The sequence below is a fragment of the Simochromis diagramma genome, unplaced genomic scaffold, assembly GCF_900408965.1.
Source record: "Simochromis diagramma unplaced genomic scaffold, fSimDia1.1 OVJJ01000106.1, whole genome shotgun sequence".
Lineage (NCBI taxonomy): Eukaryota > Metazoa > Chordata > Actinopteri > Cichliformes > Cichlidae > Simochromis > Simochromis diagramma.
In genome coordinates, this window is record NW_024387121.1 from 1,307,211 (window position 1) to 1,332,523 (window position 25,313).

At 41.3% G+C, this 25,313-nt stretch overlaps 2 protein-coding genes and 1 long non-coding RNA gene across 8 annotated transcripts; 1 reads left to right on the forward strand and 2 right to left on the reverse strand.

The window, feature by feature from the left end:
* Positions 1 to 5: 5 nt before the first annotated feature.
* On the reverse strand, positions 6 to 7,693 carry LOC120743350 (dual specificity protein phosphatase MPK-4-like). 2 transcript variants are annotated; one of them, XM_040046973.1, is made up of 5 exons: positions 7,572 to 7,693; positions 5,274 to 5,359; positions 5,107 to 5,187; positions 3,101 to 3,285; positions 6 to 2,466 (listed from the first exon to the last, which is right to left on the reverse strand). In XM_040046973.1, exons 2-5 carry the CDS (start codon positions 5,347 to 5,349, stop codon positions 1,585 to 1,587), a joined length of 1,224 nt encoding a protein of 407 aa, XP_039902907.1. In that variant the 5' UTR covers positions 5,350 to 5,359; positions 7,572 to 7,693; the 3' UTR covers positions 6 to 1,584. The 2 variants fall into 2 exon arrangements, with proteins under 2 accessions (XP_039902907.1, XP_039902908.1); XM_040046974.1 differs by lacking the exons at positions 5,107 to 5,187; positions 5,274 to 5,359; positions 7,572 to 7,693 and adding an exon at positions 4,884 to 5,001.
* Positions 5,084 to 18,175, forward strand: LOC120743351. 5 transcript variants are annotated; one of them, XR_005698163.1, is made up of 5 exons: positions 5,084 to 5,205; positions 5,297 to 5,591; positions 7,711 to 7,883; positions 13,779 to 13,921; positions 15,649 to 17,063. It is a non-coding gene; the product is annotated as an uncharacterized LOC120743351 (long non-coding RNA). The 5 variants fall into 5 exon arrangements; XR_005698164.1 differs by lacking the exon at positions 5,084 to 5,205 and adding an exon at positions 17,476 to 18,175 and having other exon boundaries at positions 5,222 to 5,591; positions 15,649 to 15,883; XR_005698162.1 differs by lacking the exon at positions 5,084 to 5,205 and adding an exon at positions 8,359 to 8,425 and having other exon boundaries at positions 5,222 to 5,591.
* Positions 10,419 to 25,289, reverse strand: LOC120743349 (synaptotagmin-1-like). The gene is made up of 10 exons (XM_040046972.1): positions 24,114 to 25,289; positions 23,176 to 23,311; positions 18,691 to 18,891; positions 17,397 to 17,560; positions 16,353 to 16,448; positions 16,020 to 16,187; positions 15,697 to 15,864; positions 14,421 to 14,538; positions 13,671 to 13,804; positions 10,419 to 12,423 (listed from the first exon to the last, which is right to left on the reverse strand). The coding sequence occupies exons 3-10, from the start codon at positions 18,869 to 18,871 to the stop codon at positions 12,163 to 12,165; spliced, it is 1,290 nt and encodes a 429-aa protein (XP_039902906.1). The 5' UTR covers positions 18,872 to 18,891; positions 23,176 to 23,311; positions 24,114 to 25,289; the 3' UTR covers positions 10,419 to 12,162.
* Positions 25,290 to 25,313: the final 24 nt, after the last annotated feature.

Genomic DNA, 25,313 nt, shown 5'->3' on the forward strand with positions numbered 1-25,313 from the left:
TTTTCTATTAGTTCTACTAAACCTTTTGGGCTGTCTTTATGTAAAATGAGTCGTGTAAAAAGGGCACTAAACAGATACATTACAGCCCTCGCCCAATATTCAGGCTGGTAACAGAGTCTATGTTGTAAGACGTTCCACGTGGTCGCTTGCTTCTACAGTTATTTCACATCTTAAAGCGAGAAAGAAAATCATCCTTTACAGGCTTGCATGTCTCACCAGTGGAATTACCGCCACCTGAAACACATCTGAGATGTCACACTGGATTTACACGACTAGGTTACACCTGAAAGGTCGTTTTCAACATGCAGTGTTTTTGTGCATCCAGGCATACTTTGCTTTATTGAGTCGTCCATAAAAGGCAAACTCTAGGCTGAGCAATTGGGCAAACATATTTGCGATAACCCGACTCAATCTGCAATTGGTTTGATTTTTGTAGTTCAACTTTGCTCATCCAGCAAGTGCGTCCTTGCTTTTAGTTGCACTGAGCTACAGTTACGAGTTGTACCACGCTCTGGTGCTCGTCTTACTGAACCTGGGCAATAGCCCAAAATGATGCAGCCCTCCAAGATCAATTTTGCTGAATAAGTATTTTTCATCGGGAAATGTTAATCTTGATTTTAAGAAAAATAAAGAACACACATACTATATATTTGAGTTTAAAAAGGCATTTCTGTGAGTATTAGAGACGTCACAGCACGGCTGCTACTTATACAAACATGGAAGAGCCTGTTTGGGGGTTAAACTATCAAGTTATTGTTTAGAAATGGGTGCTATCCTATCAGACATCCTTATCTGACCAATCAGGACCAATCTATTTTATGGACCAGATCGGCTTCTTAAAAGACATAAACGCGTTTTATTCAAGTTCAGAGACTTTATCATTATCAGTTCACCATTTTTCAAAGTTAAAATCAAATGTGGGCTCTTGTGGGGACATAACCATTTTAGCCTTTTGGTTCCATTAACTCTTATGCGCTCTCGTCTGATCTGCAGCAAACATCGGTGCAATGGAATTAACAGGAAGTGGAAGAGCTCCTACAGTGGCCGTGGTGCCAGCTGGATGCATAACGTGAACGTGCAACGGCTTTATAACCCTTTTGGACCTGTTGCGGAACTCTTCCCAACTCTCCGAGCTGCATTTTTGATTCCACGTGTGAACGAAGCTGCAGGATAATCTAACGACCACTGACACGGTTCTAGTATGACATCAATAATCTCCTGAGATCACCCGGTAAGAAATTCCCCTGATATAGAACAGCAACACGACGGTGTGGCACAGAACTGAAGCAGGACTATATCAACTATACAGCCAACACTATCACACTGTTATACCGAAAAGCTTTGCACACTACAGCAAAGTCTATTGCGTCTCCTATTTGGCGAGTATGAAGGAGGAAATCACGGCCAGGTCACATTTACAGGTCTGAAGAGGAAATACATCAAATTCTCACAACCACAAGTGGGGACAATAATATCCATGTGATCAGTCTACAGCTGCCCTTGGTTGTCTGTATGAAAGGATCCAATACTGTGGGAGGAGCAGAGAGGGCGTCGAGCAGCAGCTGAGCATGATGGGAAACAAAATCAGGTCCACGCCACTTTGCGTGAGATGGCCTGTTTGAAGCACTCAGGGTCAATGTTTCCGCCGGGCCGCAGCGCCCTCTCCAGGCTCACAAGGACGTTTTGGTGGCACTCTCTGATGTTGACCGGGTACTTGGCCCTCAGCAGCTCATAGGCAGCGATCAGCCTCATGTTCTGCTTCACCATCAGGTACTGGATGATGCATGTGGGCGCCAGAGAGTAGCCGTCCCGACAGTGGACCAGGACGCGCTTCCGCTTCTCCGTGGAGGCGTTGATGCACTCGTTGATGTCCTCGAAACAGCGCTGCTTCAGCGACGGGCCATCGCCCAGAGCGTCCGGCACATCTCCGATGTCCACTTTGAGGCGGGACCAGCTGTGGCGGGCGCCACGAGAGCAGGTGCAGGGTATGAGGCTAAGGGAGGGGGCCGATTCTCCTGGAGCACTGCTCATGTCGATGATGCTATCGATGTTGTTGCGGCACAGCGTACGGCCATTGTACGCTGCGTTTAGGTTGCCGACATAGATGTAATCGGTCACCTTGGAGATGACGGGCTCCGAGTATTGGAAGTGTTCGGGACCACTGGGTTTGGGCTCTGGCGTATCAGGGCCCCTCGCTCCGGCCGGCCCCGTGGCGGCTCTCCGGCTGTAGTTGCGGAGCTTCTTAGAGCCGGAGCGGGACGGCGGGTTGGAGTCGGACTCTGAGCTGCTGTTCCAGGGCGGCGAGAAGAGAGAGAAGCGGCTGGAGGACTTGCTCTTGTTGAGTATCTCCACAGGGCTGGATAGGCCGGAGCTGGACACTGTGGTAGAAGCAGAGGCGCAGAACAGGGACGCTCGTTCCAGAGAACCCGTGCTGCTGGCTGCTCCTGCACTGTGAGCCTTCTCCATCTGCAACACAGACACAAATGAAACATGGATAACAACTCTCACAGCAGTTTGTCACACCAACCAGACCTGAGAAGTCCATAGCAGTGCCTGCTCCCCCCTTCATAAAAAAGCCAGGAAACACAGATTCCTCAGTGCTTCCAACATATGATATGGACCCATTTGAAATCCTTTCTCTACACCCTTCCACGCTGCGAGGAGTTAAACTCCACATGGAGTTTCACTTGGATCTACTGAAGTAGAAATACAGCCGCAAGCTTTAAGAACCCTTTCTGCAAGAAAAAGAGGAACCTGTAGTCAGCATCTTCTGTGACCTACACTGCTATCAGATTGATTTATTAAGACAACATCCATCACTCAGACGCATCTGTTCTACTTTCAGTTTATTCAAATATTTTCAGCAAGATTTCCAAAATGTTCCTACTTCTTTTCATTATTTTCTTGTTGTTCTTTAATTGATTAATGATATTTAGTTATAGAAATAAAAGCATAGATGTGCCTATTTTTGTATGTGAACACTAGTCCACAGTTACACACTCATTCTTTTAGAAACGCCGTTTTTTTTAATATGAAGATGTTTCAGGATCCAGATGTACCTCAACTCCTGCTGAGGACATAGCAGCAGATGTTTGTGTACCTGAGCTTTGAGGTTGTTCTTCCACTCCTGCGTCTCCAGAGCCTTGAAGCGTCCACTGCTGTCGGAGGACACCGACACACAGAGAGGCCGGTGGGCTCTGGCAGGGAGCTGGGGGGTGAGGGCCACGGGCACGGGCCTTGCATCGGCATGCTCGCTCCTACTCATCATTAGATTCGGACAGGAACCTGAAACACCCAGGAGGCCGCATGTGAGATCAAAAGGCAAACAACAGAACTTCTCCTCTCCGGTATTTGTGGAGACGACATGAAAAGAATTCTCATTCACAGACAACAGTTTAAAATTGTGTGTTACGTAGGGCTGCACGATTTTGCATAAAATGAGAATCACGATTTTTTTGCTTAGAACTGAGATCACGATTCTCTCACGATTTTCTTTTCCAATATAAATATTTATTGCACTTATTAACTGCACATCAACTTCGTAACAGTTGAGACTGAACACAAAAACAATAAATGTCTCACATTTTGTTGTTGCCCGCAAAATGTTGTACTGCTTGTAATTCCGTCTCCACCGTTGCTCGACGCTGCGTGTATAGAGCAGGTAGTGCAACAATAGAAAAATAGTTGCAAGACGGCACTGTGTAGCGTTTGTCTAGGGTGTTGATCATTTTCCTAAATCCCTCGTTTTGCACAGTGTTGATGGGAGCCATATCTTTGGTCAGGTGATAAGTGATAGCCTCCGTAATTTCTTTGTGCCTGCGGGAGTTCGACGGGTATAGGGAAGCGCTGTATAAGGTTCCCGTTATTGATGTTTGGGTGGTTGACCAAATGACCGGGACGGATTTTCTCCTGTCACTTTCTTGGCCTTTACAGCTTCCTCATCTCTCAGGTGCTCTCCGTTGTTTTTTTCCCTGCCAGCTGACTTCTGTATCATGGTATAAGGCTCCGCCCTTGTCATTTGTTGAGCAGGAAGAGTGAGCGCTTGTTTTCATGCAGCTTATGTCCAGGATCAAAATGCAGTACAATCGTCATCTTTTACTTTTTTTTTTTTTTTTAAAAATCATTGTCACTTGGAAATGAGATCGCACATAAGTATGAATTGAGATCGTGATTTTCTAACGATTAATTGTGCAGCCCTAGTGTTACGGTACCATTTTCCCCAAATCTGCAAACACTCCAAAGGTTAGAGTCAAGTTGAGGAATGAAGGATGAAACACTTCTCCAAAACTACGCTGTAGTTCATACTAGTTTTACACAGACAGTTTGTGAACTGAAGATTTGAAATCAATTATATTATTAGATTCATATTTAATTTAATCTACCTCTTTGCAGTTTCCTGCCTAAAACCGAGAGACAACAGAAGGAAGGTGTTTCTATCTGTAATAGTTTCAGTTTTAAATTGGAACTTCACTGTTTGCAAAGATACTATTCTATCTGTGCTAATGCACATGTATTCTCCCGGGCGTGTTCTTCTGTCACTCTGTGTGGGGAGAGTGGACATCACTGCCAGCAAAGATGTTACTGCCAAGCGCACAGGAGGTCAACAGGACAGTTGGACAATGAAGGAGGGAAACCGGGTTCATAGCTGGATTTTTGGGTTTAGTACATACTTCAATTTCTTTAGAACAGATAAATACTTTGACTTTCACCGTTTATGTTTAAAAGATAAATATTAGAACTTGATATATTTAAAAAAAAAAAAAAAAAACTATAAAGCCCGTCTGAGCTCAAACTGGACTTATGCTGCATATAAATTGACTTTGCCACCCCAGCTGCAGACCATGAGATTCTGCACAACTTTTACAGGTTTGCATCTTACTTACATCCATCAGAAAAAATGTGGAACGTTATTCAAGCCTAGGACTCGTTCCTTCTGTTTGTCCACAAGTTTGAAATCAGGAAAAAGAAGGCTGGGATTTGCTGCTCCCTCCTTTTAAAATCTGCTAATCAACTAAATCTTAATCAGCTGGTTTTTAATGACCTGGAAGTACCGTTAATGACACCTTGTGAATAAGGGAACTTCTGCCCATGCAGGATTTGACCTACCAGCACATTCTGAGCGGGTGATGGACTGAATCTGTAGTGTGTTCTGGGTTTTCAGCAGGCGGTGGAGAGTTCTCAAAGTACCTGCGCACAGACAGAGAGGTCACCTTACACAGAACTTAACAAAACACAGAGGAGATATTAAAAAAGGACAGCGGCACCAGTCTTACCGATCCTTCCGTTCTGCCTGCAGGGCACCATTGGATCCAAAACTTTGTGTGCACTCCGCTCTTCCTCTGCATCCATGTTCCGCCTCCTGCAGGGAGAGGCGCATCATAACCCCGGCCCTTCATCTTTTGGCAAGCCGAGCAACACATCAGCTACATCGGGCAGACATGGCTTCGGATAGTTGGCGGTACCGACACCCGAACGGCTGCTAGCATCACCGCCTAGGTTAGCAGCTAACGAAAGAGCTAGCCATCCAGCCAGCTGGTCGGCTCACTGTGTGTGAGTCATATCGTGGAGCTGGTGGAGGCTCTGACCGTCAGGTAATCCTAGTGGGGAAGCGAAGCTGCAGCAAACCAGGGCTCGCTCACGACAGCTTGACGACTAGAGCCATTAACCACAGTAAACCTTAAAAATCCCCGGAGCGTTAGCGAGCTAACCGTAGACTGCACAAGTATCCGTTGCTCACGGCTCGTACACGGGTGGCACAGCTCCATTACACGAAACGACAACAAGAACATGCACACGATATTATGCGTCCATCTGCCGCCACACAACGCGGGTTAACGTGGATGTTAAACGCCGTAAATGTGACCATTTATCCGGAGCTTCAGTGATTAGCTGCCTGGCTAACCACCACCAGCAGCAGCATCAGCACCGTGAGCGCGCCGGCTCTAGTCCATGGGAATTGTTGTCCTGGGATTGGCCTTACAGGATTTACCCCGCTTAATGACAACGTTTAACCTTTAAACAAATACGAATACGTATTATCTGAGTAAATTATACGGTGTATTTGCAAAACTAGATTAACAGCAAGTAATTATACGCAATAGAAATTCCCTGCAAGACAAAACCCGGGGACTAAAGAACGCAAATCTTGTAGGCTTTCATTAACTTGTGACTCCAGTGAGTCCCAGGGCAGTGGGAAAAGCAACAACAAAAAACCCAAAGTAACCTCATAATCTTTTCCAATTCACTTTCTAAAAAAATAACCTTAATGGAAAACATGAGCGGGAGAACTGCCAAAATCCTCACTTGAGCTGACTTCAAAATGCACATCTTACTTCACTTCAGTATATCTTCCCCCCCCCCACCGGCGGCCCTCATCCTCTTCTGTAGTTTTGCTACCGAAAGGCGTGCTTATGGGTATTTTTCACAAAATCTTGGGAGACATATTTAAATAATTCACGCAATTCTGATTCACTGGGGTCTGCCGCATGTCACAAAAGCATGTCTGATTCTGCTTTGGCTTTGTCCTGCAGCTCTTCACTCGGCCCTCACACTGAGTCTTCGGAGCTGAGCATAATTCTGCATCTGTAGTAATAAAACTCACCGAAACAGCAGAACTGAGCTGGAATATTTTCTCAGCAATGCGCACGCGCTGATGGACTCATCATATTGAATCTGTTTTGAACCAAAGTGAAATGTCTGTCAAAACGCACTAACACGTTAGACTCTCAGAAATGCGACTGCTGGAAACCGATACGTAAAAAGAGCGATGCGCGCATTTACGCGTGTGGCACAGTAACATTCCTTTCATCAACACACTTATTTACAATATTATGCGAAATATTATTTACAGTTGTTCTGCACGTCACACAGGTCAGCTGTTACACTTAGATTTCGGTGGAATGGTTTCTAATAGCAGTTCCTAATAGAAGAGTTATCCCTTGTATCAAAAACACACCTGAAAGGACTTGCTGTTTTCAGGGAGATCTGCGCTTGTATTACACACTTTCATCCCGTCTACTGGTTTTTGAACCGCTAATTTTCCTCGCTCTTTGTATGATCATTTATCACTGAAAATAAACTAGTTGAGCCGTCTTTGTCACCGTTGTCTGTCTCATAGCATATATAATTAAGTAAATCATTTTTTTAATATTGTTCTTGCTGTTGAGTGATCCATTGTAACTATTTTGTTCTTCCATGCGTACTATTTCAATGAAACGCGCAGATATTTTGTTTAAAGGCTTAGTTGTAAATGTCGTTAACCCTGAACAGGTTACCAGTGAACTAGTCTTTGTTAGGTGCTTAATCTACCAGTAGCCCATTGTACCATAGCTTTCCTTAAGATCTATTTGACTATTTCCGTTCTATTTTTTATGGAATCCAGAGTATATTTTGTGGTTGTGTCTAGTTAAACAAAGACAAAACCTTACAGAAGAATTAAGGATTAAAGATGGAAACATTCGTTTAAAGTTCCAAATATTTCACTAAATAAATATAAATTCACATTTATGGCAGAAATGGTCAGATGACGTCTAAAGTGAAGTCTGTAGCATAAGTTTATGGGATCTACTCACCGTGTGTGTGAGAGAGAGAGAGACGCAGGCTGCAGCTGTTTCTCAGACTCAATGACTGAAGCAGTTTCGTCTGAAAGCAGAGTTGATCCTGTTCTTCTTCTTCGTATGCTTTAATTGAATGGTCTGGGCTTCTCTTCAGGTAACCTGGTAACCCACCGATCTGCTGATGTCACTGCTCTCCATAATGAAGTGTGAGTGTATCCAGCCGCCTTTGTCAATAAGCAGGAGGGTAAATTCACAGGAGATAAGCCGGACAATGAAGGCCATGGCTGGTTTAAGCTGATCAGGAGACACTGAATTTCTCGCAAACAGGTGACCCCAGTTTATTCTCCAGTTTACTTTTGCACCTTTTATTAACAATTCATCGACTTCAAACGCAGATAACACTGATATTTTTTTATTATAGAATGAATTGTTATTCAAAATAATAATTAAAGTGTGGTATTTTGGGTACATTTTAATTATTACTGAAAAGGGATGGGATTCATCACCAGTTAGTGATTATAATAAGCACGAATGTCCACCACTGGAACAGAATATTGACACAAAATAAGAAAAAGAAGATTGTTTTTGACTCGAGGCCCCTTAGCAAAATTCTGAGAGCTACATTAGTTTAATTGTTACGTTATAGGTGAGTCTGAAGCAGATTAGGAACCCTTTAATGGATCATTTTCATATTTAAGGCCTTTGTTAAGGAGGTAAAATATAAAAGCTGTCCCATTTTGACTCCTGTGGATCAGAATTTTTGTTTGTTTAACTTCATTTATTTATTACCTTTATTGGATAGGAAAGTGTAGTGAGACAGTGCAGGAGAATGACACAGAGGAAGCAGCCCGGCAGACACTCAAACCCAGGTATCTAGCCTTCTGTACTTCAGCACATGGGTCACCTGCTCAACCAGGTGAGAGAAAGTGAAACAGAGAGCAAATTCACACCAAGTACAAACACAACAACTGGCTTGATGGAGATAAAGCAAGGAAAGTAAATACACAGAAGCCACTGTAATTAAAAAGGAATAAATGACAAAATACTGCATGATGTTACATTAAGGTATAGAGAGGGAGTTTTTGCATTAGTGGCTTAGTGTAAAGCAGGGGTCCCCAGTCCCAGTCCAGGAGGGCCGGTGTCCTGCAGGATTTAGATGTGTCCTTGATCCATCACAGCTGATTTAAATGGATAAATGACCTGCTCAACGTGTCTTGAAGTTCTCCAAAGGCCTGGTAATGAGCTAATCATGTGATTCAGGTGTGTTGACCCAGGATGAAATCTAAAACCTGCAGGGACACCGGCCCTCGTTGACCGGGATTGGGGACCCCTGGTGTAAAGGTTTGCAAATCCGTCTAACAAGTCAAAGATCGCTGCTCGGAGAAGACACAAATCCCCCATTTTAGGTGGAGTGAGTAAGATTTTTGTTGTAATTGCAGCAGAGTTGAAGGAGGCTGCTGCTGAACACACTTTGCTGTTTGACCGGTAGGTCCTTTAGGGGATGTGAGGTGTTGTCCACTATGTTCAGCAACAATCTTTGCCCAGGAAACACCTGTAGGGGCTCCAGAGACCCCAGACCCAGGCCAATCCTAATCAGCTTCATCAGCTGGCTCTGTTGCTGCTGATGCCCTAACAGAAAATTGCACTAGTAATGACAGGTTAGTTAAAAAATGTGCGGCAATATTTTTTTCCGACTTGTATTCCTTCAACTGATGTTCTCGTTATTCATTAACGTTTATTTTTAATGAGACAGAATAAAATCACTAATGCTCAGACTACAAATGTGTCCTTCCATTGTCATCTCAGTGTCATCTGCAGGTGACAGAAAGTGGAGAGAAGATCTTGTGTGTCCTTAAGTGGGTGGGACATTTACATTTCAAAGAGAGCTTCCAAGCTTCTTGGCTCGTCCCTATCAGGTCTGTTGAGCCTTCACTGGCCTCCTGTAAATCAGGAGCAGCAATATAATGTTGACCAGTAAAATACAAGCCCGTAGATCATTTGTTATTGAAGCTTATTGTGATGGTACACTCTAGCGGCTGTGGTAATTATGACAAGAGCCAAGGAGAAAGTAAGTGGCGATTGTAGGGGGATGGATGGATGAACGAAAGAAATTAATCAGTCAATCTGGGGTGACTTTCTTGAGCTCGTTCCCACTCTGATAAGGATCTTTCTTCCTTTGCCCTGTGAACCTACAAGCTCTTGCTTCCTGAAGTTCTCCAAAAAAATACTACTGAGTTCTCTGAAGGCCCTCTGGGCTTTTCACACAACCGGAGAACATTAAGGCAGGTCCTTTGACGATGTGACAACATAACAAAGCTTCTATTGGGATTAAAGGGTTGTAGAAGTTCCACAGAAGGTCCTCCAGGTGCTCTGCGCCATAGTGCACCTTTAAAAGGGACTGTTGAGATTAGGGTCCTCGTAAGGTCTTGGGAGCTTTGCAGAATAACCTTCAGAAAGGTCCACTGAAGGTGCTCTGAAGGTTTCCCGAAATAACTTTCAGGGAACGTTTTCTGAAGTTCCCTTGAAAGTTCTGAAAAAAGAAATCCTCTTAAAATAATTATTTGTATTCAGCATTGTAAGCAATAAGCTAAACTCCATCGATTGTAGTTAAGGTTTGAAACGCTGCGAGATGATGGCGTCTATTTTGTCTTGAACCACAGAGCAGCCTGAATCCATTTTAGACCCATCGTCTTACATCATGAAGCCATATCGCTTCAGCTGATCCTGGAGAAACATTAAATATCCAACAAACAAACTGTAGCAGAAGCGTCTATATCACTCAAAGCCAGTATCTTCCTATGTTTTCAGACTTTATTAGAGGTAGGGTCATTTTTGCTTATGAAATCAAAGTTTCAAGTCAACAGAGGCTCATCGTAGTTGATGTTTTAACATCAGATGCTGACAGAGTGAAAATCTCCCGTTTTGTGAATGCACTGAGCTGTGCATTCACAGAGCATTTAATGAGGACGGTCTCTGGAGGCCTGAGCCAGCAGGAGAAGGCACCTGCTGAACTCGGCTTGATTGAGAGTTTTTGTTTGAGTTGTCGTCTGTCAGGGGAAACGAGTGAGAGTCTCAGACTTGTTTGTCCATAAACGATTGTTTCTAGCTTTTAGATCATATTCCAACTGTATAGAAAGTTAACAAGATCTTTTCTTAATAAAAACATATAGAGTTGTTTGTGTTTTGTAGACTAAAATACATTTCACTTTCAGTGTGTTTACATAAGAAATAATGATATGCATTTCCAGGTCCATTAGTATTTAGAAACCGGCACAACAACTGCAATTTTGCCTTTGCCTACAGGGGATTTGAAATCAAACAGTGAAGATGTGGTTGAAGTGGAGAAGTTCAGCTTTAATCCAACGGCTTTAACAAAAATATTGCATTAAGTGTTTAGGAATTACACCCAAGCTGCTCTGCTGAATTGAGCTCGGGTAACTGACTTAGCGAATTGAAGAATATCCCCATTTCTTTGCTTTGACAAACTCGTGGGTCGCTTCTTTTGCAGTCAGCCTTGGGTCATCATCCATCTGCACTGTAAAATGTAGTCCGATCGGTTTTGTAGCATTTTGTCAGAGTCTGATCACAGAGTATAGCCTTGAGTGCCACCCAGTGCTTTGCAGCGTGTCCTAAACTTTCTGTATTTCCATTCAGTAAGACATCTTTGGTTTGTAGACCTTGACAGAGATACTCCTGCCTCCTTAAGAGTGGTCCTGGCTTGGTAAGCTGTTGTTTTTAACCATAGAAAGAATTCCACAACCATCAGTTGTCTTGCATGGTGTTCACAGTGCTGTTGAGCTGTTGACATTTTTGTACCTTTGTTCATACGGTATGAAGAAATATAGTACTGCTCCAGACTGCATGCATGAACAAATGATGAAGCTCTGGTTATATTACAAAACACAAGAAAAACACACCTTTATACTGATTAGTACTAAGAATTGCAATTCTGCTACTAGTAGTAATAATCGTATATCTTATTTAAAAAATGACTTTTTTATGTCAGCCTTTCTCCTGCTTTCCTCCTCTTCCCTCTTTTACAGCAGCATCACTCCCCGTTTCACTTTGAGATAAACTTGTTTCCTTATATAGAGAAATAAGTGTGATGGTATGCAGATTGCAGACAGCCAGCACAAATGATGCCGGTGCCCACTCGTCATGAATCTGGCAGAAGTTTCACGTGCGAGCTCGTGTCTTTCGCAGGGTAAAAACATTTACTGAATGAGGCTCATTCAGAAGTTCAAGACTTGGAATCAACTCTTTTATCCACTTCATTTGTCTTGGAATAATGAGTGAACATATTGACTGTTTGATTTAAAATCCACCATGTTGTTGTTGTACTGAGGGAAAGTGTGTACTGAAGCTATGGACCTAACTGTATTACTCAGTACAGCTATCTTACAGAGGCTAAACTGTGTTTATAAAGCAAAAATAAATGTTAGAAAATATATTTTAGCATGTTTTGATTTGATACCAAAAAATAATAATTACAAATCTTAATATACAGTATAATACAAAGTAATCTTATTCAATTATTTCCATATCAGAAGAACAAAGGGAGAAATGGTTATCAAAAATATTTGAATCTCTCTTTTTTTAAATGGTTTCATTTAGGGTACCACTGCTGAGCGCTTTCCTTCATCTTGCTGGGGATGGGGATTTTCTTTTTCAGGGTTAGAGTGGAGTTGACTTGCTCGGCCGACAGCAGGCTGTGCCACTGAGCCACCGGCCGTCGCGGGTTGGACAACATGTCGGCCCAGTGCCTTAGTTGGTTCCCCGTGGCATCACAGCCCAGGTAGATCTTCCCTATCGGATCATTCCTGGTCACGGCGTCATGGTCCCACACCGAGACCACCAGATTCACCCTCTGAGGAAAGAGATTCAGATTTAAAGTCGCCTCACTATCAGCGCAGCATTAAAGTGGTAGTTTTTAATATGGGAGACAGACACTATCTCTACTTTTAAGATTAGGCTTCAAACTTTCCTTTTTGCTAAAGCATATAGTTAGGGCTGGACCAGGTGACCCTGAATCCTCCCTTAGTTATGCTGCAATAGGTGTAGACTGCTGGGGGATTCCCATGATGCACTGAGTGTTTCTTCTTCACCTACTTTGTATTTATACACCTCTCTGCATGTAATCAATAGTTATTATTAACCTCTGGCTCAGCATGTCTTTTATGCTGTCTTTCTCCCCTCCAACCAATCACAGCAGATGGCCCCGCCCCTCCCTGAGCCTGGTTCTGCCGGAGGTTTCTTCCTGTTAAAAGGGAGTTTTTCCTTCCCGCTGTCGCCAAAGTGCTTGCTCAGAGGGTCACGGGATTGGGGTTTTTTTCTCTTATGTATTATTGTAGGGTCTACTTTACAACATATATAGCGCTGAGGCGACTGTTGTTGGGATTTGGTGCTGTATAAATAAAACTGAACAGAAGTGAAGTAAATTTTTCCACAGGGATGCACCAATCCATTTTTTTTAGTTTGATGTGATACCTCAAGTGTGACTGTGTGCTTATAATAAGTGTCAGTCTTATAACAGTGTTAAACTAAAAAGCTGCCTCCCTCACTGCATACAGCTGAGGATCATCCCTTTATTTGTTAGGCTGCATTAGGCTCTTCTTTGAGAAAGGAGCTGAATCCCTACACCAGAGGTAGAAAACCTTAAAGCCTTCAGTGCGTGACGTTTACAAAAGTGTGTGCGCCATGTTCATCAGAAAATCACAGCCACTCAGAACAACAGTAAAAGGGTAATTATCAAACATGTGAAAGTGGCAGGAGTCTGTTTCCCTTCTCAACAATGCGGCATGTATTATGTAACCACTTAGACCAGGACTGGAAAAATAGCAGGTTGAATTTTATTTTTATTGACACAGTGTATGCGTCAGCCAGTGCAGAAGTATAAATGTCAGGAAAGAGGAAAACATTCTCAAGTTAGTTCAGTCCAGGATCTCTGCTGATATATATTCTTTATATTCTAAACCATCATCACAAAATGTCTTCAGAATTACTGTTAAAATGTTTTGTGTTTATGTGAAATTAATATCGATGACCAGTCTATTGTTTTGGATCGTCTCAAATATTGTTAAAGATCTGCTTCAGCCAGGATGTCGTGACACTCACCTGGATTTGATCCAGTGACACATCAAAGACGAACGATTCGTTGAAATAAGGGTTCAGCGTCTTCTTTTTGATAGACGTCTTCTTTTTCTTCCACTTCCTTTTGTCCAGAGCTAGCTGCATCTTCACATAAGGATCTACGAACACAGCATGGAGGAAAGTCACTCGGAGCATCTATAAACTGTATTTCTTCATGCAGATGCATGATACCTCCATAAAATACCTGAGAAGAATTAATGGGGTAAAATAATAAGGTAAGCAGGAATCAAGTATTGATGTAATCATGTCTGAATTGCATCAATAAAGAAATTTTAGATAATCATCCTTTTAGTTAAGATAATCCGTTATGGCTTTCTTTAAATAAATATACAGCTAGATGTTTAAATTAAACATGGTCAGTACTTAAGCATTACTGCTCAAACCTGTTTAAGAAGACAGTTTGTTTAAAGGGGGAGGAGCTAAAAATATTATGATAAGATGCATTAGACCCCAGTGTAAGATAAACGAAGCTGCTGTAGTCGAGTACAGCTCCCACAATATGAAGATGGAAATGACTAAACTTCTCCCATCTTCACTGTTTCTGTAGTTACTGCTGTCAACCACTGTGAGGCAGTGTTGTCTTCTATTACACCTCCAGTGGATCACCCGTTGGTTTAATGGAGAGCAAATGTGTTCTTGGATTTGCTGTAAATTAGCACGCTGGAGCGTTTTTGAAAAGTTACATTTTTGATTAAGATCCTGTCTCAGTCTGACCTGAGGATCCTCCAACATCCATGCTCTTCAGGTTTTTGGCCTCCAGGATTACCACAGTCAGCTTGCTGGCAGAGGGAACATAGCGCAGGGAGAAGCAGATCTCTCCTAGATTTTCTTCCTGTAGCACAAACGTCATACAGAAATCTGTAGTTCTTACAAACTGAATCAGCTCTGATATATTTCAGTAAACTGAAATGAATAAAAATGCAAATAAAAGGAGGAAGCTGAAGGAGAAAGTGACCATCTACCCATTATGAGAGCCTTGTGCTAGTGACAGTACAAAATGATTTAAATAATATTCACATTCCTCTTGGATAACCTGCAAAACCTATAATGTTACTAACAAGTATAAAAATAAGAATAATACGTTTTATCTTAAGTGCCTTTCAAAATATTCAAGGTTAGAAGAGTTTAAAAAATTTAAAAAGCCAAGAAAAATGTCAAAGTGAATTAAACAAATATGCAGTATATCAAAATCATTAAGAACAGAGGATGCATGTGACAGGTGGAAGATGGTCAGAAAGAGTAAGTCACTTTAAAGAAATGTGTTGGGATTTGAAAGTGGAGAGAGTCAGGCAGGAGATGTCTGGTAGGAGAAAGCATCTGATGACTCTAACCTGAGAGGAGGGGGGAACCGAGAAAGGAGAACCTTTTATAACCTGGATTTGGTGCCAATGAGGGGGACCTCAGTTTTAACACTATTCAATCTGATAAAGTTCCTGGAGACCCAGGATTTGATTTCCTTGAGGCAACGAAAGAGAGAGGTGGGTGGGAGGTTTGGTGCACAGGTAAAGCTGAGTGTCATCAGCATAAAAATTGAAATTAATATCAAATTTACAAAAGAGAAGAGACCAAGAGGAAGTAGATTATTAATAGGAGAGGTCCCGGGACAGATCCTTCAGGAAGTGTAAATCGGTTGTTTTGAGATTTTTGAGTTGAATGAAATTAGTTTCAGGATGCGTCAGTGATTCCGCTACAGGCTAGTGTCTCAAGAAAGATGTATTGGGGTATAGTTTAAAAAAACAGATTAGATTTTGACAGTATGAAGAGAAGAGTAAACAAACCAAGCTTGAAAAACTGTTAATCCTGCCATTAATCCAACTATTGGTCCCAGGAAGCAACATGACTGCTTTTTCTTTTTGAATGACACAAGAGGTTTGGATTAGGAAACTGAATCCTTAAAGAATATGGAAATACATTCGACAAAAATTGATTAAATCCTTCCTAGATGCCACCACTTGGACCATGAAGAATAAGGAAATGTGTGAAAGCAAACCTCAAATTTGGCGGGTGCTTCCAGCTCCTGCCACTCCTCGATGATGTGATTCCAATCAACATTGCAGAGCTGCACCCGGATCTCGCCGATGATTTCATGTTTGGAAAACCGGTTAAAGTCAAACACTTTCATCACAGCTGTCGACTTCATGAGGGTAGACTTTGGTAGCTGGGGGCATATAACTAAGGTTGGAAGCTCTTTCTTTTTTGAGGATTTGCAGCATTGACGTTCAACTTCAATAATTCACCACATACACAACAATTTTTAATTATAACTGTTTTTTAAGCAAATGCAACTAAACAGGGCAAGTCACCAGGTCCTACCTGGAAGGTGAACTGCTCGTTGAAGACAGGGTTCAGCGTGCTCCTGAACACTTTGGTTTCATAGGTTTTGCTCTTTTCGGGGAGGATGTAGACTCTGACATATGGGTCTGAGGTTCCTCCGAGGTCCATGGCCATCAGGCTGCTGGCTTGTTTGATCCCCAGTTTGAGCTGTAAAGGTCGACAGGAAACAGATGGATATTGACTCATACCACAGCTGAAAACTAAAGAGGAGCTGAACAAATTTCACACATTCAAATGTTTAAAATAAGAATGCAACATTATAGAAGTGCAACGCTGCATGAAAGGTAAACAATTAGACATTCATTTAATCACCTCAGACAGAGGCCCATCATATTCCAGAGAGTAGAGCAGCTTTCCTCTCTGCTTTTTGGTTGAGCCATAATCAACATCTGCCACATCTGGCTGAACCTGTCAGACGAGCACAGGAAGCACATTAGCTGTCCAAGCCTTTTCAGGGGGTAAAGCCATGTTAAACTTTTAAACTAAAACTGTTGTATACTTTTCATTAAAAAAAAAAAATTATGTCACACCCAGAACCAAATAAATCCAGAGTAACGACACAACATAGAACATCAAGTCTGTTCTTTGAGTCTGAAAAATAAAGTCATGTGGTGTCCTAGTGTGCATTACATCTAAAGGACAGCAGGGGTCACTGGAACTATGCTAAAATTACTCTACTGCTCTACTTGATCAATAACTTAAGTGAACATTTTCCTGATGAGTTTATGGCATTAATTGTTAGTGTCAGGTCTTATTTAACATAGTCTCATGTTGACTCAACGGTTTCTCTAAAGTGCCAACCGCATGTTCCCAGTGACGTAAAAATACAGGTTGTGCGTGCCAGTTCCTAACACCTTGATTGTAGTTTGTTGTGGACATGGACAACTGGAGACCCAACAACGAGTAGTCATTCCTGTGGCACATGCACAGCTGTAAAGTAAATTCTCCACAGACAAGTCAGTGGCATCGACCCTCGCAGTTACCAAAAAGTTATTTCACTGAGCGCTTTCAAACCTATCAAAAGTAAAATCGAGTCAAAGGTTCTGACCAGTTGTTTCTTGACCCAAAAAGTAACTAAACTGTTCAGCAACTAATATCTGTCCAGTTTATAAGGAGCCTGTCATTAACCAAGGTCTTTCACAGGAATTCTTGAGGGTTGGCAAAGCCCAGGAATACCTTAGCAATGCTGAAAAGTAACACGTGAGACATTCCAATGGTTATTTCCATCTTTTATGTGTAGTCTGTAGTGTGTAGTTATAATCAGTTCAGTGGAAATAAAAAACAATAGAATACATTATGTTTTTGTGTTGTGTATCAGTCAAATTTATATCAGATACTCTGGCCTCTGCCACTCACCAGGGCTGTGGTTGTTTTTCCATTCACCGCCTTCAGATCGATCTGCTCGTTCTTCTTCTTTTTCTTCTTTCCTTTGCAGCAGCACTTGATGCAGACACACAGGCAGCAGAGCAGAATCAGCAGACCGCCAGCTGCAAAGATGGTGTAGATCGCCCATCGAGGCACTGTGGAGATAAGACGAGTCCACATTATCTCACCAACAAAGACTGATTCTGTAAACAAAATGTCCATTTTATTCTCATTGAAAATCTATGAAAATATTTGTTCCTTTGATTAAAAGTTGAACATATGAGCTTTATGGTAGAGTTAGAAATAATGGTAAACTGATTACACATTCAGTTCACATTAAAATTATTTCTTTGTATTTGCAGTGACAAATAGTACCAGTGTTTAAATCCTTTGATGTCCCAGTGCTAAAAGATGGACAAAACATAATTCATCAGAAGATAAATATAAATAATTTCTTTGGACATAATATTAATTGACTGAGTATGTTAAGAATGTAGTTTAAAGAGAATAATTTAAGACTGGAGATAAAACACTCTGGAAGCAGCTACGTCTCTAAATCGTACAACTCTATGCAGATGACACACTTTTGTGTGTGACTAACTTTAAGCCTCTGAGATCAAAGTCATCATTAGTGATAACTTTGACTCTAGATTTTGGAGAATGGCTAAACGGATGTTTTTGAAAATAAGAATAGGTTTTGATGCATTTCCAAATATTCATTTTCTTGGCCTCCTGATTACCGAGTCTTCAGAGACCAATTAACAGAAAAATGACATATTCAGATTGCAGAGGGTTCAGATTGAGGACATCAACAACGATGACATAAGAGACTAGCTTGGTTGTGCACTGAGCCTATGCACAACTTTGCAGAGCATCGTATACATGTAATAACTTTGTGCTATCATAAAAAAATACGTGCAACAATACGTTTGTGCGCTGCTCTTGTTTGTGTTGTTGGTCATTTAGGCAGTAGAAATTACAGCATCTAAGTTTTAGTGAAATTTCAAGACACGTTCCAAATAACAGCTAAACCCAGGCATCTTATATTACAAGACACAGCATACAGCAGAACCAGGCTCAGGGAGGGGCAGCCATCTGTTTTGACTGGTTGGGGAGAAGGGGAAAGAAGCTATTATTGAGACCCTTCTCATCATTGTGTCTTTCATCGGCAGCAGGGGAAGATCACTAGCATTTGTATCTAACTTATTTGCTCACCTGACAAGATCAAAACACATATTTAACTCTAGTTATCCTTTGGCTACTTGGGAAATAATTCATTACTCACAGGGTATCCGGTCGAGCAGGCCATTGATGAAGGCAACAGCTGGGTCGGCAGTGGTGTTAGTATATGTGGAGGTGGTGGAGATGAGGGTGGTGGGGTGATCTGTGACTGTGAAGCTTTTTGCCTTTGATAACAAGTTAGATTTCACATGGGAAGAATGTTGTGGTGGAAGGATTTTAGACATGATGAAGAGGATGAAGATTTCTGGAAGCAAGAGATGACAAATGTTTACATGTGTTAACAAAAAAGTCTCTCAGCCTTTGTGCTTAATGAAAAGTGGAGGGAATGGCTTCCCTCAAATTACCACAGGCTTGATAGATATGAGTCAAAGTGACCGCATGATGCACGTGCAGTCACTTTAAAAACACACACACACACACACACACACACACACACACACACTCTGAGCCACATCCTTTACAACTTAACGAGGTACTGTTACTAAAATAAACCATCAAAGTTAAGGCTGTTTTACTGGTAGTAAGAACAGAAATCAAGCACTGGGTTAGTTGGGCTGCAGAGTCCATTTAAATGTTAAGCGACCTGCATTAAGCGATGATCACCCTCCACAAGGAGACTAAGCCACTGCTGAAAAGGCTGGCTGTTCACAGAGCGCTGTACTGGAGCATAATTAATGGAGATTTAAATATAAAAATTTAAATTGTGGCAGGAAAAGGGGCACAGGAAGCACCGATGAGTGCAGCCTTAAGAGGATTGTTAGGAAATGTTGACAGAAATATGGTGTCTACATGCACGGTGGGAACCATGCATGTAGACACCATTCACCTTTTTTGAGTCCAACAAAGAGACGGTGGGTGGAACCTAAAATCTCAAATTTGGACTCATCAGACCAAAGCACAGATTTCCACTGGTCTAATGTCCATTCCTTTTCTTTCTTGGCCCAAACAAATCTCTTCTGCTTGTTGCTTTCACTTAGTCGTGGATTCTTAGCAGCTATTTGACCATAAAGACCTGATTTCCACATTCTTATTACATTATATTGTATGGTAAAGACCCTACAATATTAAAAAGCCATCTGCTGCAATTGATTGGGTGTGACAGGCGACAGCTCATTGTTTCCTGAGGTGAAAAGTCGCCTGCTATCTTCCAAGAAAGCACCTAGTTAACAGAAATCCTGACCTTTTATTTATACACTGAGTTGATTTTGTTCTTAAACATATTCAAAACTCGCCACTGCACTATAATCTTATAAAAGTGATTTGTAACTATACCACTGGTGATACACTGTGGTCAGATTACAGAGAGACCATGGTTTTACAACCTGGTCAAAATATCACCTTTTAACCCATAAAACTTTTCAGTGTTGAGATATTTTTGGACTTTAAAGGAAGTTTCCCAGCAACAGTGACGTAAAACAAATTTCAACAAACATCAGAGCCATCAAACTCTGCTGATACGACTGAGTGGAATTCCAACCACGGCCCTCCACCATGAACAAACAGCAGCAGCACATTAAACCACGGTCTGATTCATGCTCCGATAACAGCACTCCACACAATGCTTCAGTACTGTTTCTCTTTGTAGAAATACCCAAAAGCCAGGCATACATACTGAATTTACTTCTGCTGCCCAACTCCTCATCCTGATGTTAGTCCTTCATAGTCTGTGATCTAATGTTCACCCTAAAATTAAGCCTGGAAACCAACTTTTTTAAACATGTTGCTTTAAACGCTGGGTAGCGTACATGCAAATAGTTTTAATGGCGATCCATTAAAACTATTTGCATGGACGCTACCCAGCGTTTAAAGAACTGTTTTAGCAAGTGCTTTAGTGTTTTAGACCATCGCAGGGTTTCTGCAGCTTAAGGCAATTTAATTTAAGACTTTAAAAACAATAACAAACCTTTTTTTTGCCACTCAGAATGAAAATTATGAACAAATTAAACAACAACTCAACTTGAAGGAAAAGAAAGATAAATTCCTCTGAGTTAGAGATACAACTTAATATTTTTGAAATGTTTGAAAGATTGAGTTAAAACATTTAATATTAATTCAGGCCTTATTTTAACAGAACAAATTCAGTGCTTAGAAATAAATTTTAAGCACCAGCAGGATCCTTGCTAATCATCAAAGTTAAACAATGACAAACAAACAAAAAAGAAAGATTTCTGCTCTCTATTATGGGTCAAGCACTTAAAAATTGGATTCTCTATATCCTGTCATACAAATGATCACATCTCTTGTGAAATCACTAAGAATAATGATTTGAAAAAGGCAAAAAGAAAAAAAATTAGGATAAAAGAAGTATTTTACTTACTTATGATGAATTTAACAGAAATTTTGACATCCCTGCTCAGTCCATAAAGGCGACTGGCGAAGGCTGATAGTTTTCCGTGCTTTACCACTCAGATTAAAAAAAGTTCTGTTGAAAAATAACTGAAGAGGAAGGACGGACTCTCTAACAAAGGGACTTTTCCTAAAAACAATCTTTAAACTGCTGATTAAAGAGAGGAAACTTCTCCTCCCTCCAGCTACATCCACTCTGTTTTCCCCGTAATCAGAAGGGGAAACACAACAAAAGCTTCAAAACCAGGATTTACCAGGGGACAGGCCTTCTTCTAATCTATATACTTAAACTGTGGAAGTGCTTAGTGGCAAAAAGTCCACTTACTGTACGACTGAAGCTGAAAAACTAAAAGAGCTGTACTGACAGATCCCTTTATAAACAACGATAGACTCCCTTTGGCGAAACAAAACTCGTAGCTCCAGCTCCAGGGAGTCTATTGTTGTTTATAAAGGGATCTGACAGTACAGCTCTTTTAGTTTGATAAGCACGCATGCAGGTCAAATTACATGATAATAAATAAAATTCTTGTTGAAGAGACATAACAGACTACATGGCCGTCTGTCAGCAATTAAAGTTTGCCGTCTTTCATGATTATTGTGACATCACTGAAAGGAGAATATACTGAAGCCTTAAAAACTGCTGTTCCTCTAGCAGACACGAGGCCAGGGCTGCCACCAAGGTGGGGCCAGAGGGGCTCCGGCCACCCCCCAAAATTTGCTGGAGGTGTCCCTGCACAAGGCTGGTGACAAATGTTACCGAATTTAAAAAGCATGTTCACAGCCTGTTACATTTTTTTTTTTTTAACAGACTTTGGATAGTTTCCCACTTCATAAAAACAGTGCTGATGATTTTTTTTTTAAACATCACTGAGTGAGTTATTGGGCTATTTTGAGACACAGTTGTTCAGATGAAGGCAAATTTGGAGCTTCAGGCTCCAACAAAGACCATGGTGATGACTAAAACACAAATATTAAAGCTTTGAAATGAACAGTCCAAAACCACGGAGTGGCATCATGGAGGCTACTGAAAGTGAGGACAATAAATGAAACTAAATTAAATCTTGCCCAGTTATAGTCAGAGTGACCAAAGTCTCTGAAAGCTAAAACACTGCCTTTTCTCTCGCTCCTTCAAAGATCAGTCTGAGAGTTAAGATTTGATCTCAGGGTTAAAGTTGGAATTAGGTTTATGTTTGGGTCAAAGTCTGGCCCTAAGTTTCAAGGGTTAAAATGAGATGTAAGAGTTCCAGGAATTCATTAATGTAAATGAATGATGAACATGCCTGTGTCTGGGGAAGGCAGAAGTCTCTCTAACAGTTAAAAAAAGGTTAGCCAGAGTATGAGAACCGCTCATCCAGACAGGCTCAAATTTAACAATGCACTTATTCAGGACTCACAAGTTTCTAGCAGATAGGATGAACAGCTGTGTCCTAATAATCTGAAAGATTACTTAGATTAGTACAAGATTACCTTTTTACAAGATAACTAGTGTCTGATGTTGTTCTGCTATTATTGAAAGGGAAGTATTTCTAAATATTCTATAATATGTCTCAAAGCGATCTTTGAAAAGTTGCATAAGGAGTGTGACAAAATGTGAAGATTTAGAGACGTGCAAGAAACGAAGACAAAAAAAAAGTACAAAAAAGGAAAAGCAAAGGAAGAAAGGACATGGACAGGGAAAGTTTATGACATTGGGAGGGTTACATGGAGAAGAAGAAGAAGAGAAAAGAACAAATAGAAGAAAGAAAAGGGAGACAGAGAAGAGTGTGAGTGGTGAAATAAAGAAAAAACTAACACAATTACAAGAGCAGGGTAGAAAAGAGCAAAGGAAACAGGAGGACAGAAATAAAATGGGTCGAGCTTTCAAGATGAAAGTTTAAGAGACAAAATCAGAGAAGAAAATAATTTATGGGTAAACTAAGAATGTAGACATAAAGCACATCCCAGATTCTCCGATGAGATCCCAGAACAAAAAAGTAAAGAAGGCGATCACAGAAACAAGAGAGAAGAAATGAAAGAAAGATGGGCGAATCCAGCTAACAGTGAGTGTGTCTGTTATTTTCTGCAACTGATACAAACGTAATTGGATTTTATCAAACACGGACATTTCCCCTGAGACTCAAACAGTCACATAACACAAAATTTAAAAAAAAGAAGAAGAGAAGAATAGAAGCAGCAACAATACCCCAGTGTAACGAGGACTTTTCTCTTCTTTTACTTCATTTCTTCTCCAGTTGTTTACGGGGCTGTTAAACAGCTCGAGCCTGCAGAGTCTACGACTCCTCAAGCGTGGCTAATTCAACCTGGAGCAGCCGCCACACCTGCTGAACACACACAGAAACAGTAGTCAGAGTTTAAACAGAGGTGGAGTTAGTGAAATGCTGCTTACTTAAATAAAACATGCGTCATCCAGCAGCAAAAACAGCTACATGTTACTGAAACAGCAAAATGTGTTCAGTGAGCTGCAGTTCAGCTGTTAAGATGCTCTGATGATTTTACCACTAGAGCCGCTGGATGTTTATTTGTATGCTGCTGAAGAAAGACAAGGATTCCATTCTAAAAGAGTAGCTTTGCATAATCCAGAGTTCATAATAATCCTCTGAGCCAAGCTCCCCTCAGTTCGTCCTGTGTCTGAAGCCCTTCGTCCTTTAAAGCCAGCTCTGATTGGCTGCCCCACGGAATCAGAAGATCTAAACTAAAAGTAGGTGGGGCTGCATACCAAGACAACTATAATCAATAACTTATTAACCTTGCTGTTGTCACCTGGACAAATACGATCGATCAGTTATTAGAAGATGAGTATGAATCAGTGTTATTATCATCGCACTTTCATGATCTTTGACATTTCAACTTTAACCATAATAACCACTCTTGCTACAGTACATACAGTCTATGTCTTGAGTTTTAAATGTTAACAGGAGGCTATTTAGAGTCATCACACTTTCTGCTCGTCACACGATCCACTTATCAGCTGCACCCGCGTCAGAATTATTACTTTACCTTTAATTTTACATTTTTGAGTTGCTGTTCAATATAACGTAGATGATGTCAGTGAACCATAGACAAAGAAACGCTTGTCCAACATGGACAAATGAAGAAGACTGAAGAAGACTGAGATCTTACCTTCCTAAAACTCTTTTTTAACATAACCGTGCCGCAGGCTTGAGCCACGCTTCCTTTCTGTGTACAGTTCTAATGAGCTTGAAAGTCAATACCTTTATCCTTCAGTACAACCTGAACTCTCTTAGGCGGTTTTCTGTTCAGGAATATTTCTCCCGGCTTGTTGAAAGATGTTGGCTGTATTTGGTTGTCTGTCAGGATGATTCCCCACTGCTTTAATAATGTTGGGCTCTGAGGAGGCCGATCCATGCCTGATAGTGTCCCACTGTGTTTTTCTATCCAGGGGTGGGGAACTCCAGGCCTCAAGGGCCGGTGTCCTGCAGGTTTGAGATGTGTCCTTGATCCAACACAGCTGATTTAAATGGCTAAATGACCTCCTCAACATGTCTTGAGGTTTCCAGAGGCCTGGTAATGAACTAATCATTTCATTCAGGATGTTAACCCAGGGTGATTTGGGTGGGTACTTTTACTGCTTTTAATGCTGTTTGGGATCATTGTCATGCTGAAAAATGATGGCATTCCCCATCAGATGTTTTCCAGATGGGATTCCATGGTCTATCAAAATCTGATGGTACTTTTCTGGGTGCATAATTCAATAAATTTTAAAAAGATCTCCAACATTTGGGGTGGCTGTAGCTCAGGAGGTAGAGCCAGTCACCTGATCTGAAGGTGAGCAGGCTCCTCCAGTCTACATGCCAAGAATCCTTGGGCAATATAATAATCCCAAGTTGCATCCATGGGAGTATGAATATAGTTAGGAAGCACTCAGTTTATAAGAAAATGATTGGGTGAATGTAGCATAGAGCGCTTTGAGTACTCTGGGAGAGTAGAAAAGTGCTATATCAGAATCAGTCCATTTATATCACTGGCTGAAATGCTGTCCCAAATCATAACAGCACCTTGATCTTTTACAGATGGCTGTAGACTCTCTGTCCTCCAGTGATTTGGATCCATCACTCATCAGATCTTCTGCCACTGATTTTCAGTCTGGTTCATGTGTATTTTGGCATACCTCAGCCTCTGCGCCCCGTCACACTTCTTTAAAAACACCTTGACAGCCACTGATGTCATTTCTGATGAGGCTAGATGCATCAGCTGAAGGGCCAGATGCATCTCCCAGTTTAACTTCATGGTCCTGTTGCAGATCAGTTTCCAAATGCACTACATAAAGTTTAAATTTTATCCCCCCCCCAATTTAGTTTC

Coding starts and splice junctions, on each gene's coding strand:
- LOC120743349 (XM_040046972.1), bottom strand. CDS start 18,871: ATGTCTAAAATCCTTCCACCACAACATTCTTCCCATGTGAAATCTAAC. Junction 17,561..18,690: donor CCTGCTCGACCGGATACCCT/GTGAGTAATGAA, acceptor TTATCTCCACAG/TGCCTCGATGGGCGATCTAC. Junction 12,424..13,670: donor TGTCACTGGATCAAATCCAG/GTGAGTGTCACG, acceptor CTCTTTCCTCAG/AGGGTGAATCTGGTGGTCTC.
- LOC120743350 (XM_040046973.1), bottom strand. CDS start 5,349: ATGGATGCAGAGGAAGAGCGGAGTGCACACAAAGTTTTGGATCCAATG. Junction 3,286..5,106: donor CACCCGCTCAGAATGTGCTG/GTAGGTCAAATC, acceptor TGGGTGTTTCAG/GTTCCTGTCCGAATCTAATG. Junction 2,467..3,100: donor AGAACAACCTCAAAGCTCAG/GTACACAAACAT, acceptor TCTGTGTTGCAG/ATGGAGAAGGCTCACAGTGC.